Below are 13819 nucleotides of genomic sequence, written 5' to 3'. Positions count from 1 at the left end.
TTTTATTTCTTTATCCCTCCCTCTCTCCCCCCTTTTTCTCTCTGCTTCATGTCACCTTTCTTCTTTGGTTTCCTACCATCGAAACTCACCATCTGTTCGTTATGTGGCAGACTGCCTCCACCTAAAAACTATTTTAGCTCATTCCCTGTGTTCACCTCTTATCCATCTCTGGTCATTTCTTTTTTTTTAATAAAGTAAAATTTATAGAAGCATTTATTAAAAAACTGACAATAGGTGTCTCCCTGTATTTCAGAGAGGCATACATCTTGATAGATGAGATGGCTCTAGATATTGCAGTGCAGGAAAATAAGACATAGGCTGGTAAATGTCATCCAAAGATTCGGTTTTGAGACATCTAACCTTTCACTGATTTAAATGTGATGAACGCTGAATTACCCATACCCGCACCATCTATCATATCTATATTCTGCTTTATTTTGCTCATTCTTGTAACTCTCCTCTTATCTCTTTCCGCCATCTCTGCTACTCCTCCCTCAGATTTTCCACTGTTGCGAGAATGTCATCACCATCATAACTCCCTGGTCCAAATTAACTTCTCCCCTTTCTTTCCCTCCTACCGCTCTCCCATATTTCACTTTCTTTCTTTTATTCCCCCGACTGTCTGCATTCCACAGATTTGTGACACTAGATAGACCTCCCCTCCTCACATTCCTCCCTCTCTTCTTCTCCATTCCACCATAGATGCCCCCAGATGAACATTTAGTTTTTACCTTCTCAACCCTCTCGAACCCGGCCCTCCTCCTCGGTTTAGTGACTGGGTTCCACTCCAGATTCCTGACTCCAGTTTGTTGGCGTCTCCTCTGGGAGCGGAGAGGAGGGGGGGAGTGTCAGCTGTAGACTGCTGGCCTCTCAAATGAATGACATAATTGGCATCCTGAGCATTCACTGGGCTGGAGGAAGGCTGAGAGTGGGAGGTTGGGAAATCTAGTAATGGCTTTCCAGAGGAAGTGCAATGTAGATAAGATCCCCATTTAGGCAACATTGCCCAGTTATATCTATGAATGCTAATTCATACCACACCATCATTCTTTTTCTTTTTTTCTGTCGCAGTGTGTACTTGCTGCTTTAGCATGGAGTTGGTCACATGCGCACAGTGTACTTGCACTTGACATTTTTCCAACATGTAGTCTCAGTGTGTTCTAGTGAGAGAGCGAGCCCGCCAGGGAGGCGTGAGGACGGGAAAAGGAAGTGTTTTGTTTAACTGTTGAACAATGCTGTGAATGAGACAGCATGGGGCTGGAGCGAGAGTCATAACAGGGGCAAAGGCCAAGGATGTGGGCCTTCCCTTTCAAATCTGATTGACTGACACTAATGAGTCAGTGGACGTCAGTGGGTGCGTTATGGGATTTTATTTTTACCCTTTTATACTTTAAGCTAAAGCGATATTTGAAGATTTCTTTATTTTATGTTAAAAAAATATTCCCAACGAAAGAATTTTATTATGCCTCAGTCTCTGACTTTGTGATGCAGCACGGCCTATTTGGTCTAGGTAAGATTACTTTTGCCGATTTCCAATCAACCAATGCTGCTCCAGAAATAAAGGATGTTTTGAAAGTGTAGCAACCTTGTGAAATGAGTGAAGCAGCCTGGGTCACTGCACAGAGCCCACATTGGCTGGCATCAGGTAGAGTGTGTGCAAAAGTAATAGGAATCAAATTCTGGCCTTGGGCCACATGCACATTTCATTACCTGGTAACCCAGATTTTCTGAGAATATGGATGCTTCTTCAATGTGTGACTTTTCCCCTTGTATTATTAATATTCCCACTTTGATGGTGTCTTGGTACAATTTTCTGTTGGTGACTCTACCTGAGGCCAAAAACATTGTTATCATAACTTCATACTTGTGGGTAGGCAGGCCGTTTTTAGGTCATAGCATGCCTCAAGGAAGCAGTAGTACCCTTGGAAAGAGTCATGTTCATGATAAACTTAATTGCTTTATGCGCTCCATTTAAGTGCAGTTTAGAATTAAATAGTTAATGATCAAACTTGACACCACAAACTGAACTGTTCAATAAGTCTCAAAGGGTCATGACTTGCATTTTATATTTCCCATACTCTGCTTAGTTTACATTACACTTCTAGCTACACCAGGTTATATTTCCAGTTCCTGTTTCTGACTGCTGGGTAATTAAACATGTTTGCCATCGTCTTGTGTTTTGTTGCCCTGAGGGGTTTTAACTGTGAGACTCCCTACAGAGCCAAAGTCACAATCCAGTCTGTTGAGCATTTCCTTTTTATACGGCCCTCAACCACACTGTTGACCGTGTTAATATTTGGTAACACTTCACATTTCTTAGAATAATGTTGTGTTGATTAAAGACCAGCAGAGCCTTAAACAATCACATAAACTCATTTCAGTGTCACAACCTGAATTTGAATAAAGGTTTGATTGTGACGTTGACAGGTTGATTTAGATTAACGTGATTTAAAGTAATCACTTTGTCAGAACTTGACCTTATATTCACGACAGTATCAGCAACCAAGCTCACCGACTGGATGCTGATGCAGTGTGGGTTTACTTTCCTGTCCTTAAAGGGCTGTCTGAGAATTACTTGAACAAATGGACCACAAAATGGCTGCACTTGACCGTGGAGTTAGCGGTGCACAATCACACAATCGTCTACTGGAGTTACTGACCGCAAACCCTTCGGTCTAGGGCAAAGCAGCCCGGCTCTGTGGTTTTGGTAATGTTAATAGAGTGAAAGAGGCTAGAGGCATGCTGGTGGTCCAGTGCAAATCATACACTACTGTGAACTTGAATACAGCCCGTGTTCTTTTGACTTGTAATCCTCTTTCTTCACAGACAAAATATTATTGTCCCACGACAATGAATTTACAGTGCCAGGACCTTCAGGCCATTTGATCAAGCTTTATCCTCATTCAAACTGCACTCCTTGATGCATTACCATTAACCATTGTTAAAAAAAAATGTGTTCTTGTTTTAAAAATAACTCTTTCATTTTGTTAGTTGTGCTGCATTGAGGATCAAGCTAAATTACCTGATCCATCAAACTGTGAGGCAGTTTACAAAGAGAGCATCCTCTCTGGGTTTAAAGTTGAACAACTGACTTATCCAACCCCCCTACCCATTTCCCCAAATGAACAGAGTGAGGCGTTAAGCAGACATCGCGAATGGAGATTCCCTTGAGAAAACAACGGGCCCCCCAAAAGCCTGACTGTTTGAGACCTTTCACCTTTTGACCAGAACTAATGCTAACCGTTAGCCTGACCTTTGTATTCAGACAGACGGAGACGAGACAAAGCCCCCACCCTTCCAACCGCCTCTCTTTGTAGTCTGAGGCCCATTGTGCATATTCTTTTTATGAATGCTAAGGGCCTTGCTTTGTGTAATACATAACATATGCATGTATGTATGTATATTATAATGTTACATCAGTTATGCTGTATTTGTATTGGATAGATAGATAGAAAGAAAGAAAGAAAAAGAAAGAAAGAAAGAAAGAAAGAAATCTTTATTTTTGTGTCATGCACAAAACGTGCCCAACCCTCATGGGTTTACAAGACACCAATACAGCTGCAGTGGATCCACATCTCATCAAGTCACATTTGATACAAAATAACCGCTCAATCTTAAACAAAACATCATTTTACTAAAGAGGACATCCCTTATGTCCTCGTAGACAGGACAGTAAAACAAAATTAAGTATTAAATATAAATCCTACTGCAGAGGGATATCTAATGCTACAAACAAACTATTACACTCAATTATATTTTAAGCCAGCATGATATCCACACATGTAGATTATTGCATCTTTAAAAACATGTAAAGGTTAGTCATTAGCCTCAAACTTACTTTATACATATTCAAAAGCACTCCGACATCATAAATAGTTCCTCTACTTTCAATGTCTTCAAATGCGGGTTTGCAAGCTCAATAAAGGTGTGCGCCTAAATGGTACACCACCAGTTCCCCTGGGGATGGGAAGCGATGGGTGACCTCTGGAGCCTAAGGACATATTGTCTGGGTCAGTGACAGTTCGCTGTCTGTCTCCACCTCCTTCAGCTACCAGACAGTGGTAAAGGCATTATCACAGCACGTTACTTGCTTAGATGGATAGGCTTGGTTTTAGTGTGACACTTTGATTTATGGCTTGTTTCACACTGTGGAATGGGGTGACTCACCTACAAATGGTCCCAAAACAGCAGCTGTTTCAAATCCTTTTGATAAACAATGGAGCCGAGTTGAACCCTTTTTGACCCTTTAACTACTTTTACAGCTTGGTTGTAGATGAGTGCAACTGTGGGTGGTTAATGACTGAATCAGCAGTATTAAGCGCAAAGTCAAAGTGAAATATAGGTTGGAGCATCTTTAACTTCTGTACTGTTACGTATTTCACAGTGAATCAGAATATTTGAGCGGTGTAAAGTTGCGAACACCCCTGAGTGGAGGATAAGTCATCAAACATTTGACGCTGTTTTACAAAAGAGAATGAATCTACTATCTATTAATCTACTCACCTGCCTAGCTGTTTACAGGACACTGGTGTTCAAGCCAGATGTGTTGCCTCTCCTCTTACTGTTAAAATGAGGGTTTGGCGTGGGGTTGATGATCCACGGACACAGAGGGCAGCTTTACCCCAGGGCTTCCTGGTCGTTTACTGATTCCTAGTTGACCTAGCTTTCCGTGTTAGGATATGAATGAGTCTGGTCCTCTGCCAGCCCTGGGTCACCACGGCCTGCCTGCTCACGTGGCAGCTATTCAACACTGCTGGATCCCCACAGGGCACAGGGATGAGATCCGATTCCTCATTGATGCTTCGGTCCACAGCGGTGGAGTCTGCATAAGCCCAGATAAGATTATCAACATATTTAGGCAAGTTTATTTCAGTCCTTGTGGGCCTCCTGTGAAATGGCATTGAAATCTGTGGGGGCAGTATTTAGCTGAATAGAGGTTTTCTGAACATTTCTTAGTCGGCCTCTGTTTTCACACAATACCGATGTATTTTCTTTAACTTGTCTTTTTTAAAATTACACTTTGTTCTTTGTGAGTGATGGCAGTGCTTTTTATATAGCGACTCATTGCTGCGGAATCGCTAAAGGTTGACCAGAGAGAGCCAAGGAGCGAGCGGTGCAATGGATCGTAAAACGGTTCGGATCGTATCTCGGAATAGAGTCCAAGATCGGATCACAGATTGGATCAGCACAAAAGAAAAAAAGGGAGAAAATATAACTTTTATAGATCCCTGCTCACGTTTTATGTGTTTTGTTATTTATGTTATTGATGTTTGATTTTAGTAGCTGGCCTACAAGGCACCAAACTATTTGTTTTGCCACTGTCCCAAAAGTAATTCAAACCACTCTGAAGTCTGTAAACCATCAAATATTCTAAATGTTATCCTTTTTCTTTGTTGTAGTAATTTATACGGACTAATTGCCAATAAGTCAATCATTTACCTAATAGAAGCCTGAAATAAGATAAATTGTTTTACCATATTTTGATGTGCCTTTACAAGTCATGGAAATCTTGCTGGTAGTTTTATCTCTGAACTTTGGCCCCCCCAGTTGTCATTACTGCTCCATTGTGTAATTTATGCCCTCTTTGAACCTATTCATCATCATCATTACCAGTGGTGAAAGGCCATTGATGATAATGAGAGAAGCTTTCCCGTCTGTGGCAATCGTGGCTGAGACACTGGAGCAGTGTGCAGGTTAATCCTTTAATCTTCATTAGCATAGTTTGGTAACCAGAGAGCCAAGTCTGTATCATTGCTCAGCACACTCCATTTAACCCACCAGCTACTTACCAGTGTTGCCCCCACTGTAAACCATAAGACACATGTTGCTATGAGAAAATCTAAACTTGAATAATGTCTCAATGTCACACAACATGGTTCCAAAACTTTTTCAAATTGATTTGGAATCATGGGAATAAATCGGCTTTGGAAATGTTTTATGAGGAAGGAAATTCACTCAAACTGCTTGCTAGACCTCAAGGATACACAAAATGCATTTTAGTAACGCTAAATGTGAACACAGCTTTTTGTTTGTTTACAAGAAAACTCCACAGGGCCCTTTTTTTAAATAACATTTCCAAACCAATCGACTAATTCAAGTTTGTCACTAAACCTCTGCTACTAATATCCTGGAATGCAAGTGCACAAAATAGGCTCATACATACATCTTTAAGGAAAGGGTCAAGGCCAAAGATGATGACCCATTTTAACTTTGGTAGCTGATTTTTGTTGGAATCTCTGTCCATGAATGTTCTGCCAAGACTTCGGGCCTCTGTCTCTCCTGTTTTTCTCCTGTCTGCCGTCAACACTGTGTCCATTTAGTCCCACAGGAGGCTTTTCTGGCGGCCTCTGATTTGGCCTGCGCCCATACTGTCGGCTTTGGCAGTGTAATTTCCACTGACAAGCTGATGGTTAGTGTTCATCCAGGCAGCCCAGTCAGTGTAATTTGGTCTGTGTTGAGATCGTCTGTTCCCATGTTGTGATTCTGTCTGATTTGTCTTGACTGTGTCATTTTGGTCACTGTCAAGGTCTCCACATTGAATGGGTTTAATGCTAGGTTGGTTTTCCAGGCCTGTCCGTATCTTTTTCGGAAGTGGTGCTTGTTTCTTATTCGTGGCAGGCTCCCATGCTCTAACATGATCTATTGTGTAAGCCATGTACATGATGTCTCCCAGCGCAGCACTGTTTTGGCGCAGGGATCTTAATGTAATAAATGTGTATTTCTGTGCTGGTATCAACATCTGAAATGGTCAAAAAGTCGCACCAGCTCTTTGACGCTCTGTCAGATAACTGCAAAAGAGTTCTGTTATTCAACCTACATCGTATATTCAAAGCCCATGTGTCTTATCTCTATCAAAAACGTTTTTTTTACATCTATCCTTGTGGTATTTACGACTTGTTGCTTCATTGGAAAATAGTAGAGGGGAAGTGGCAGAAAATAAGGCCAAGATAAAGAAGACGACAAGCGGCAAAGGATGTGATTTGTCTTTTGTTTAACTTGTTACTTGTAATGTTAATAATGTAGTTACACTTTGCCCAGAGACTAAGGCCATCATACGGTTTGTAAATGGAGGGTTCACGTGTACCTGCATTCATAATGACATGGAAGTGCCTGCACATGACCATGAATAGAAAATAGTGAATATAGAAAATGGATGGATGGTTGGAAGCACTTGCAGAGAGATTGAACAATTTTTATCTTTGTTCTTTGCTTTGAGTTTAGCACAACCGCACATCAATTAGAGAAGTGATAAAGACGTTGGTCTTCAAATCTCTCGCGCTCACCGTTTTTTTTTATTCCTTTCATCGCGTTGGTTTTCTCTGCTACTGCTCTTAATTGTTGCCGCTTGGCCAGGGTCTACTTTGTCTCTCTTTATTATTGTCACAGGGTTGTCTAGCCAGCTCCAAACAAAGCATTGGCCTGCTTCAGTTCACTTAAGGAGACATTTGTGGAGAAAGATTTAAAAAAAAAAAAAAAGAAAACCGTGGACAAAACCCAAACACAGACTTGCAGACCCTCTTACTTTGTCAGCCTCTGTTGAAAGCTATTGCATGTTGTCTGTGATGCAAACCCCCAAAGGACTTGCTTCATACAGGAAAAAGTGCTTCTCTTCTCAATATTTTACGAGGAGGAACTCTTAAGACAGACCTCCTTGCCTGTGATGGGATGAGGATGGACAAACTTATATGTTGGCAAAAACAGCTGTGATTAATCAAAGGAAACTGTGTCAAGTTTTTACCAGTATGCTTTAGAAATAATTTTTAATCGATTAGTTTTGAGAGTTTGTAATTTCACTTGCAGGGTAAAATATTCTGTAAAATATCTTAGAATAGATATTCTATAGAAAGATTGCATAACATTGAAAGCTGACTATGTATATAGGATGACAGCCAAGGTTTTTGTGAAAACCATCTTTGGCCATTTTCTTTACGACTTATTTTTCATCTAATTTGTGCACATCAAATTTTTTTTTTACCAGACACTAATAATGCTGTATTTCTTCTCTTCCAGTCCTGTGTGCAAAGAACCTGGCAAAAAAAGACTTCTTCCGTAAGTAGATCCTATTTTTATATGTTGCTATTATTGTCCCATTACCTCCCTTTTGCATTAAAATGGGCTCTGTCAGCAGTGGCGGCTTGCTGGCTTTTGAAGCCGTGCTGTAAAAGAAGTCCCTCAGGAGCTGTCTGTCTGTTTTACACACAGGGAGGTTGGCATGCAGAGGGACCCACCGCTAACCTAACTTCTGGGAATACCTATCAGGTCCACTGAAACAGAGGCATTAGACATAATTAAAAAAAAAAAAGGCTTTAATTAAACTGGGCAGAAAGAACACCTTAATGGTGATTAAATGAGAACTTCACTGTGTATTTAAAAAAAACATTTCATCCCCTGATTTTGCATTTTGTTAAATCATGCTAATTTTGTAATGGAGAAAAATAGGGAGACCTAAATATGTTCAATGAGGTACAAGTAGACTCTCTCTTGCCATATCTGGCTTTCTATAGAAAACACGACAATGACAATATAGACAAACTAAAGAGTTAAACACCATTATTGTGAGATTGGTCTATAAAACGTGAATAAAAAGTACAAATAAACATGCATTGATTGAAATACTTGTAGTTTGAGGTCATAGTAGGAGGAATAGTTATGTTGTTGTCTTTCTGGCTTCTAATTTACTCTTGGTTAACGTTTAGCTGCAGGCCGTTTCTTCAAGCTTTGATTAGGTGATCAGGACAGAAGGCCATTCTCTGTCGCTGGCTTTAATGTAAGAGGAGACGTTTCATTTAGTTCCACTGATGAGACATTTCTCACAAAACAATACGTCAGCGCCCACCCACATCTTTTAAATGAATTGACAGTTGTGGCCATTGTAAAAGTTCTAAATTGCAAGGTAGGGTATTAAACTAGTAGTTTGGATCTCAAATTAACCTGGAAGTCATGGGCACAGACAAGAGCAAGTTTGTTTTTGACAACAAAGAGGGAAGTCCAGCAGCAGCAGCAGCAGCATAGGGGCTGCTGAACAGGTTTGACTTGTGTGAAGTATTGATGCCCAGAGGTAAAATCTCACATTTAAAGTACGCATACAAGCATGCACAGCCACACAGAGAACAAGATAAACATAGCAAGAATGATTCATTATCAGAGTATCAGATTTCCAACTGAATAAGATACTGTTTAAAGATTGTCCTTGTAGTTGTAGAGAAGAGTAAAGCTTCAATGTCCCTGAGGGGTGATTTGACTCGCAGACAGAAGTAAAACTGTGCATTGTATTGAATGATACTGATAATACTGTGTCAATATCTAAATCTGCTCGGGATGCTACTACCTCCGACCACACTATGACGTCCTTGCTCTCCGTTGTTTCTCTCTTTAGAATCGTCTGAGAGACCAAACTTAATGAGCAATATTATGATCAGAACAGCTTTGCAAAAATATTTGTAGGCCCCCCTGATGGTCCCATAACAAAGGTCCATCACAATACCATGTCTTGTAGGGCAGGTAACTAACTTAAAAAAAAAAAAAAAAAAAAAAAAAATGACTAAGGGACTCACCCACAGAGCATAATAATAAAGTTAGGGGCATCAGGGGATAAGCTCTGCAAGCTGCTGCTGCTGCACTTTTATGATGGCCGATGTGGCATTGTCCAGGTGGATATAAACAACCATGATAAATAATTGAGGAAATACGCTTGGGAGGTAAAACGGGTGCAGAGAGAAAACTAAAATCGCAATATTAAGGAAATTCTCTGGGGCTGGTCGTACTCCTGCAGGCCAAACATTGCTGTAAAAAAATAAATCTAAACTAATATCAGAAGAAAAAATCTTGAATGTTACGGCACCTGCTTTACCTCTCTTTGCTTGAGTAGATGTTTCAGATATAGAATTCACTTAGAAGATTTATTTATTTATCAGCAGTATTTGCGTGCCTTGTCTCTCTGAATGTGATAATTGTACTATACTGAATAACTGAATTATGAGATTAATTTGCGACTGCAGTCTTGTATAAATCAGTCAAATGAGGGGTTGAACACGTCACATGGTCATTCCCATAGTTTCTTCATTTAAGGGTTTGTACAGTTGCTTAACAAAACCTTTTTGCTTGCCTCTGTCTGCTCTTACAGGGTTGCCAGATCCTTTCGCCAAAGTGGTGGTGGATGGCTCAGGACAATGCCACTCTACAGATACTGTGAGAAATACTCTCGACCCAAAGTGGAATCAACATTATGATCTGTAAGTCAACAGAACTGTAAGGCAGTATTATGACATGATGCTGTATACCACTGATGCCTCATTTAGAAACAAATGCAGCGAGTGTTTGTGCGTGGATTTGTGCATGAGGTAAGTTGAAACCATACAAAAGCATTGTTATCAATGAAATACGACATACTGGTTTGGCTCTCTAGTATGTCTGTGTGGAACTGCTATGACAAGTGTTTCAGGAATGCAGGTTGAGTCTGCTCTTCACTGTGTGCAGAGACACCCGTCTATAAAGCTTTTGAGCTGTTTTGTGTGAACAAAACATCTTGTAGAGTGAGATTTTAGACATGCCATACCTCTGGCCTCACCCAAACGAATGTCGAATGCACATGAGACAACACATATTGGTATGAATTCCTTCTTTCTCAGATTACATATTCTTCTTTATTTGAGTATGAGAAGATGGAGTTTGAAAAATAGTTATGCACTCTGTGTCCTCTGTTTGTGTGATTCATATTTTTCTGGCTTGCTCACTTTTCTGTGCCAAATGCGTCTTTACACAGGCCAACACACATTCAGAGTGCGGCTTAATTTCTGTAATCTCACATGATTTAAAGTGTCATTTAAAATGATTAGCATTTCAAACAAAATCTACAAAAACCAAAAGGTGTGCAGGTGGAAACACGGTTGTTGTTAGATGGTTACACTGCTGAAAAAAGGTAAATCAACAGCACATCCCTGTACTGAGGTCTGTGTCGACAGACCGTTACGAGGAGTTATCGCCCCAAAGGACCCACTGGCAACCAAGGTTATGTAGTAGTGAGCGATGGAGGGAAACAGTGGTGGAAGAGGGAATGAGGGAAAAGAAGCCTGAAAGAAATAGACGGTAGGAGGACGGGGTGTGCTCGAGAACTATAAAGGGAAAAGGGTGAATCCTTATGAGGTTAAAATATCTGTGACATATGGGTATCATAAGGTCACTCCAAACAGATGGATATGAAAATAATAAAATAAAAAATTTGATCATTTAGCAAAAAGGGGGCGCGAAAATCATGTTATGACTAGAGCTGCCATGATATGTTTATTAATCGATTCGTCAATTAGCAGATGAAGAATTTTGAAATGGCAAATTTGTCTTCTGTCTGTGTTCAAACTCGTGAATTACATTTTTCTCAATTCTATGTCAATTTATAGACCAGGCAATTTAATTAATATATTATTCAATAAAACAATGTGTGGGTTAAACAATAACCAAAATAATTGTTTGTTGCTGCCCTAATCATAATGCATACTAGTTGTGTAAGAAGAACATTCTGAATGATTTAAGGGACCATACATATGCGACTCTACATGTGCCTTTATCTTTTCCCTATAACAACCCAGGCATCTTGCCTTTCTGGGCACACTTACATTTTCACACACACAACACACCTGTTTCGAAATGCCGCCTGTGCAATGTCAACATTAACCTCAGATCCCCTCTTCTCCATAATTCTCTCCCCCCTTCACGATCCCCACCCTCTCGGAGGAGTTTGTTTCCCTCAAGCGACCCCTGGCCTCTTCCTCTGGTTCAGGAAATGGCTAACATGCCACAGAAAGCAGTTGGGAGTGTGGGCTTGGCAGATTGCCAACTCGCCACACCCCCCATCTCCAGCCTCCGCTTTAGGAGGTGGGGTCTTTTTGTCACATGACACTGATACTAGCATAAGCCTCGATGCTCTACATTACATATCGTACATACAACCACAGCTGGTGCTCTAGATTTCATATTGGTGTACCGTGCAACAACAAAAATGTGTAAGGGCACACTGCCAGAAAACTTTTGGAAAACATTTTGTTAAGTTTTGAAAGTTCATGAACTTTCAGTAATATGTAGGTCTGGTTTTAGCAAGTTGCCTCCTCGTGCTTGGTGTTCGTTTTAGTATAAACTCCTCACATTGCTTTGGTTAGAGGGTTAGATTTGCTTCACTGCTCCCTCTACCATCACTTTATAATACATACTGTACATGTTGTGCTGTGCATACCATGCTACCTCATCGGAGAGCCCGCGTAATTTTCCCAAATACTGCCTAAGCTAGATTTGTTTTGTCCCCAGTAATAAGATGTTGAACATACCAGTGGCAATAGCACTAAGAGACTCAGTTTTCTCCCCCTGTGGCCATCCATATAGAAATGCCTTGGCAGTAGTCGACAAGTTGACTCTTCATCACAGCCTACCTATTACAAACCTTGGCAGACATACCCACCTACAGTATAATCAAAAAGTGAGTAACTCCAGACATTGATTAGTAGTGGTTTAACCTTCAGAAGATGTCTTGCTATTTCATTCCTGTCTGCTGTGAGTTGGCACAGGAGAATGCTAAAAGATTTGTTTGCTCTGTGCTTGGAAACAGGCATGGTTTTGGTTGTATATTCAGTAAGTCTTCTGTCTTTCTCAGTCTTGGACTGACAGCAAAGTTTCAGCCACATTGAAGAGGCTCTACTGCAAGACATACCTACATTACAGCCAGACACTATTGTACCTTTTTAGTGACGTTATTGCTTAAATGTTCAAAATGTTCTGTTATGAGAGACAGGAAACGTCTGTGGAACCATATGTCCAAAAGTGGAAGAAGTGAAATGGGGTGGTCGGTTCAATGTAACAGCATGGAACAAGGGAATCGAGGAAGAATGCTTTGGCATCAACTCAATTTACATAAATCAGATCAAGATACTTGATATGGACGAGCCAGAGCTGTAGAATCTCCGCTCTGATTTATTTTTGTCTTTATAGATGTTAACAACTGAAGGCTTTCCAACATTAATATGAAAAATATATCCAATGGAAAGAAATCATATTTGTGATATCCCAATGTAATGTATGTTCCCTGGCAAGAAAAAGTGTGGGAAGTCCTGCGGGTCTGGATTTAGTACGTCCTGGAAAGCTAATCTGGATTTGACCCAAGAATTTTTCCCCTCCTCTGCTGTTGTCTGCAGGATTAGGAGTGCTAATCCTTACTTTTGTTTTTGCCGTAACTACTTTATGAAGTGCATGAGTGAAAGAGATATAGAGAGATTGTTTTTAATTGTGTTGTCTGCTTGACCAAAAGCATTTAGTAGTGAATCATGAGGTTCTTGTTTTTAAAGTAGATTTAGTGCTGGAAAATGAATAATTTAACACCATGAATAGAAAAAGGACTGTGCCAAGAACACGAGGTGAACCCTGCACGTACTGTTCTGTTTGAGTCTTGAGCAGTATTCACAAGGGGAAGAAAAAGATGAATCTAATGGCTTGCATTATGCCATTATTAATTCATTTCTAATTCATGCATATCTGTTATGTAATGTCATAACATTGCTTGAAATAGATTATTTAAGGGCTCTTATTACAGTTGATATAATATTAATGGGTATGTTAATCATACGGGAGCATATTTCTTTTTACTTGGACATATTGTTATTATTTTGAGCATGCTGGCATAATATGTTCTTGTCATCTCAGGTATTATGTACCTCCTTTGCAAAAAAACAATTAGGAACTTTATGAAAGACTTTTCCAAACACAAAGCCTAGAAATGTTTTGACAGAATTATGAATAACATGTTTGCATTTAGATGCAAATAATGTTGATGAACTTGAAA

The 13819-nt window shown here is 40.1% G+C and overlaps 1 protein-coding gene across 1 annotated transcript in view; it reads left to right on the top strand.

Annotated features, from left to right (window-relative positions):
* LOC129096001 (E3 ubiquitin-protein ligase SMURF2-like) overlaps positions 1–13819 on the top strand; it is a 54579-nt gene that overhangs the window by 12280 nt on the left and 28480 nt on the right. The window contains exons 2-3 of the mRNA XM_054604638.1: positions 8011–8049; positions 10124–10232. Of these exons, the coding sequence (XP_054460613.1) occupies positions 8011–8049; positions 10124–10232 (148 nt within the window). The remainder of the gene's footprint in view (positions 1–8010; positions 8050–10123; positions 10233–13819) is intronic.

Source organism: Anoplopoma fimbria, chromosome 9, assembly GCF_027596085.1.
Source record: "Anoplopoma fimbria isolate UVic2021 breed Golden Eagle Sablefish chromosome 9, Afim_UVic_2022, whole genome shotgun sequence".
Classification (NCBI taxonomy): domain Eukaryota; kingdom Metazoa; phylum Chordata; class Actinopteri; order Perciformes; family Anoplopomatidae; genus Anoplopoma; species Anoplopoma fimbria.
The sequence above is the reverse complement of the archived record's forward strand: the minus strand, read 5'-3'. Positions and strand labels throughout refer to the sequence as shown.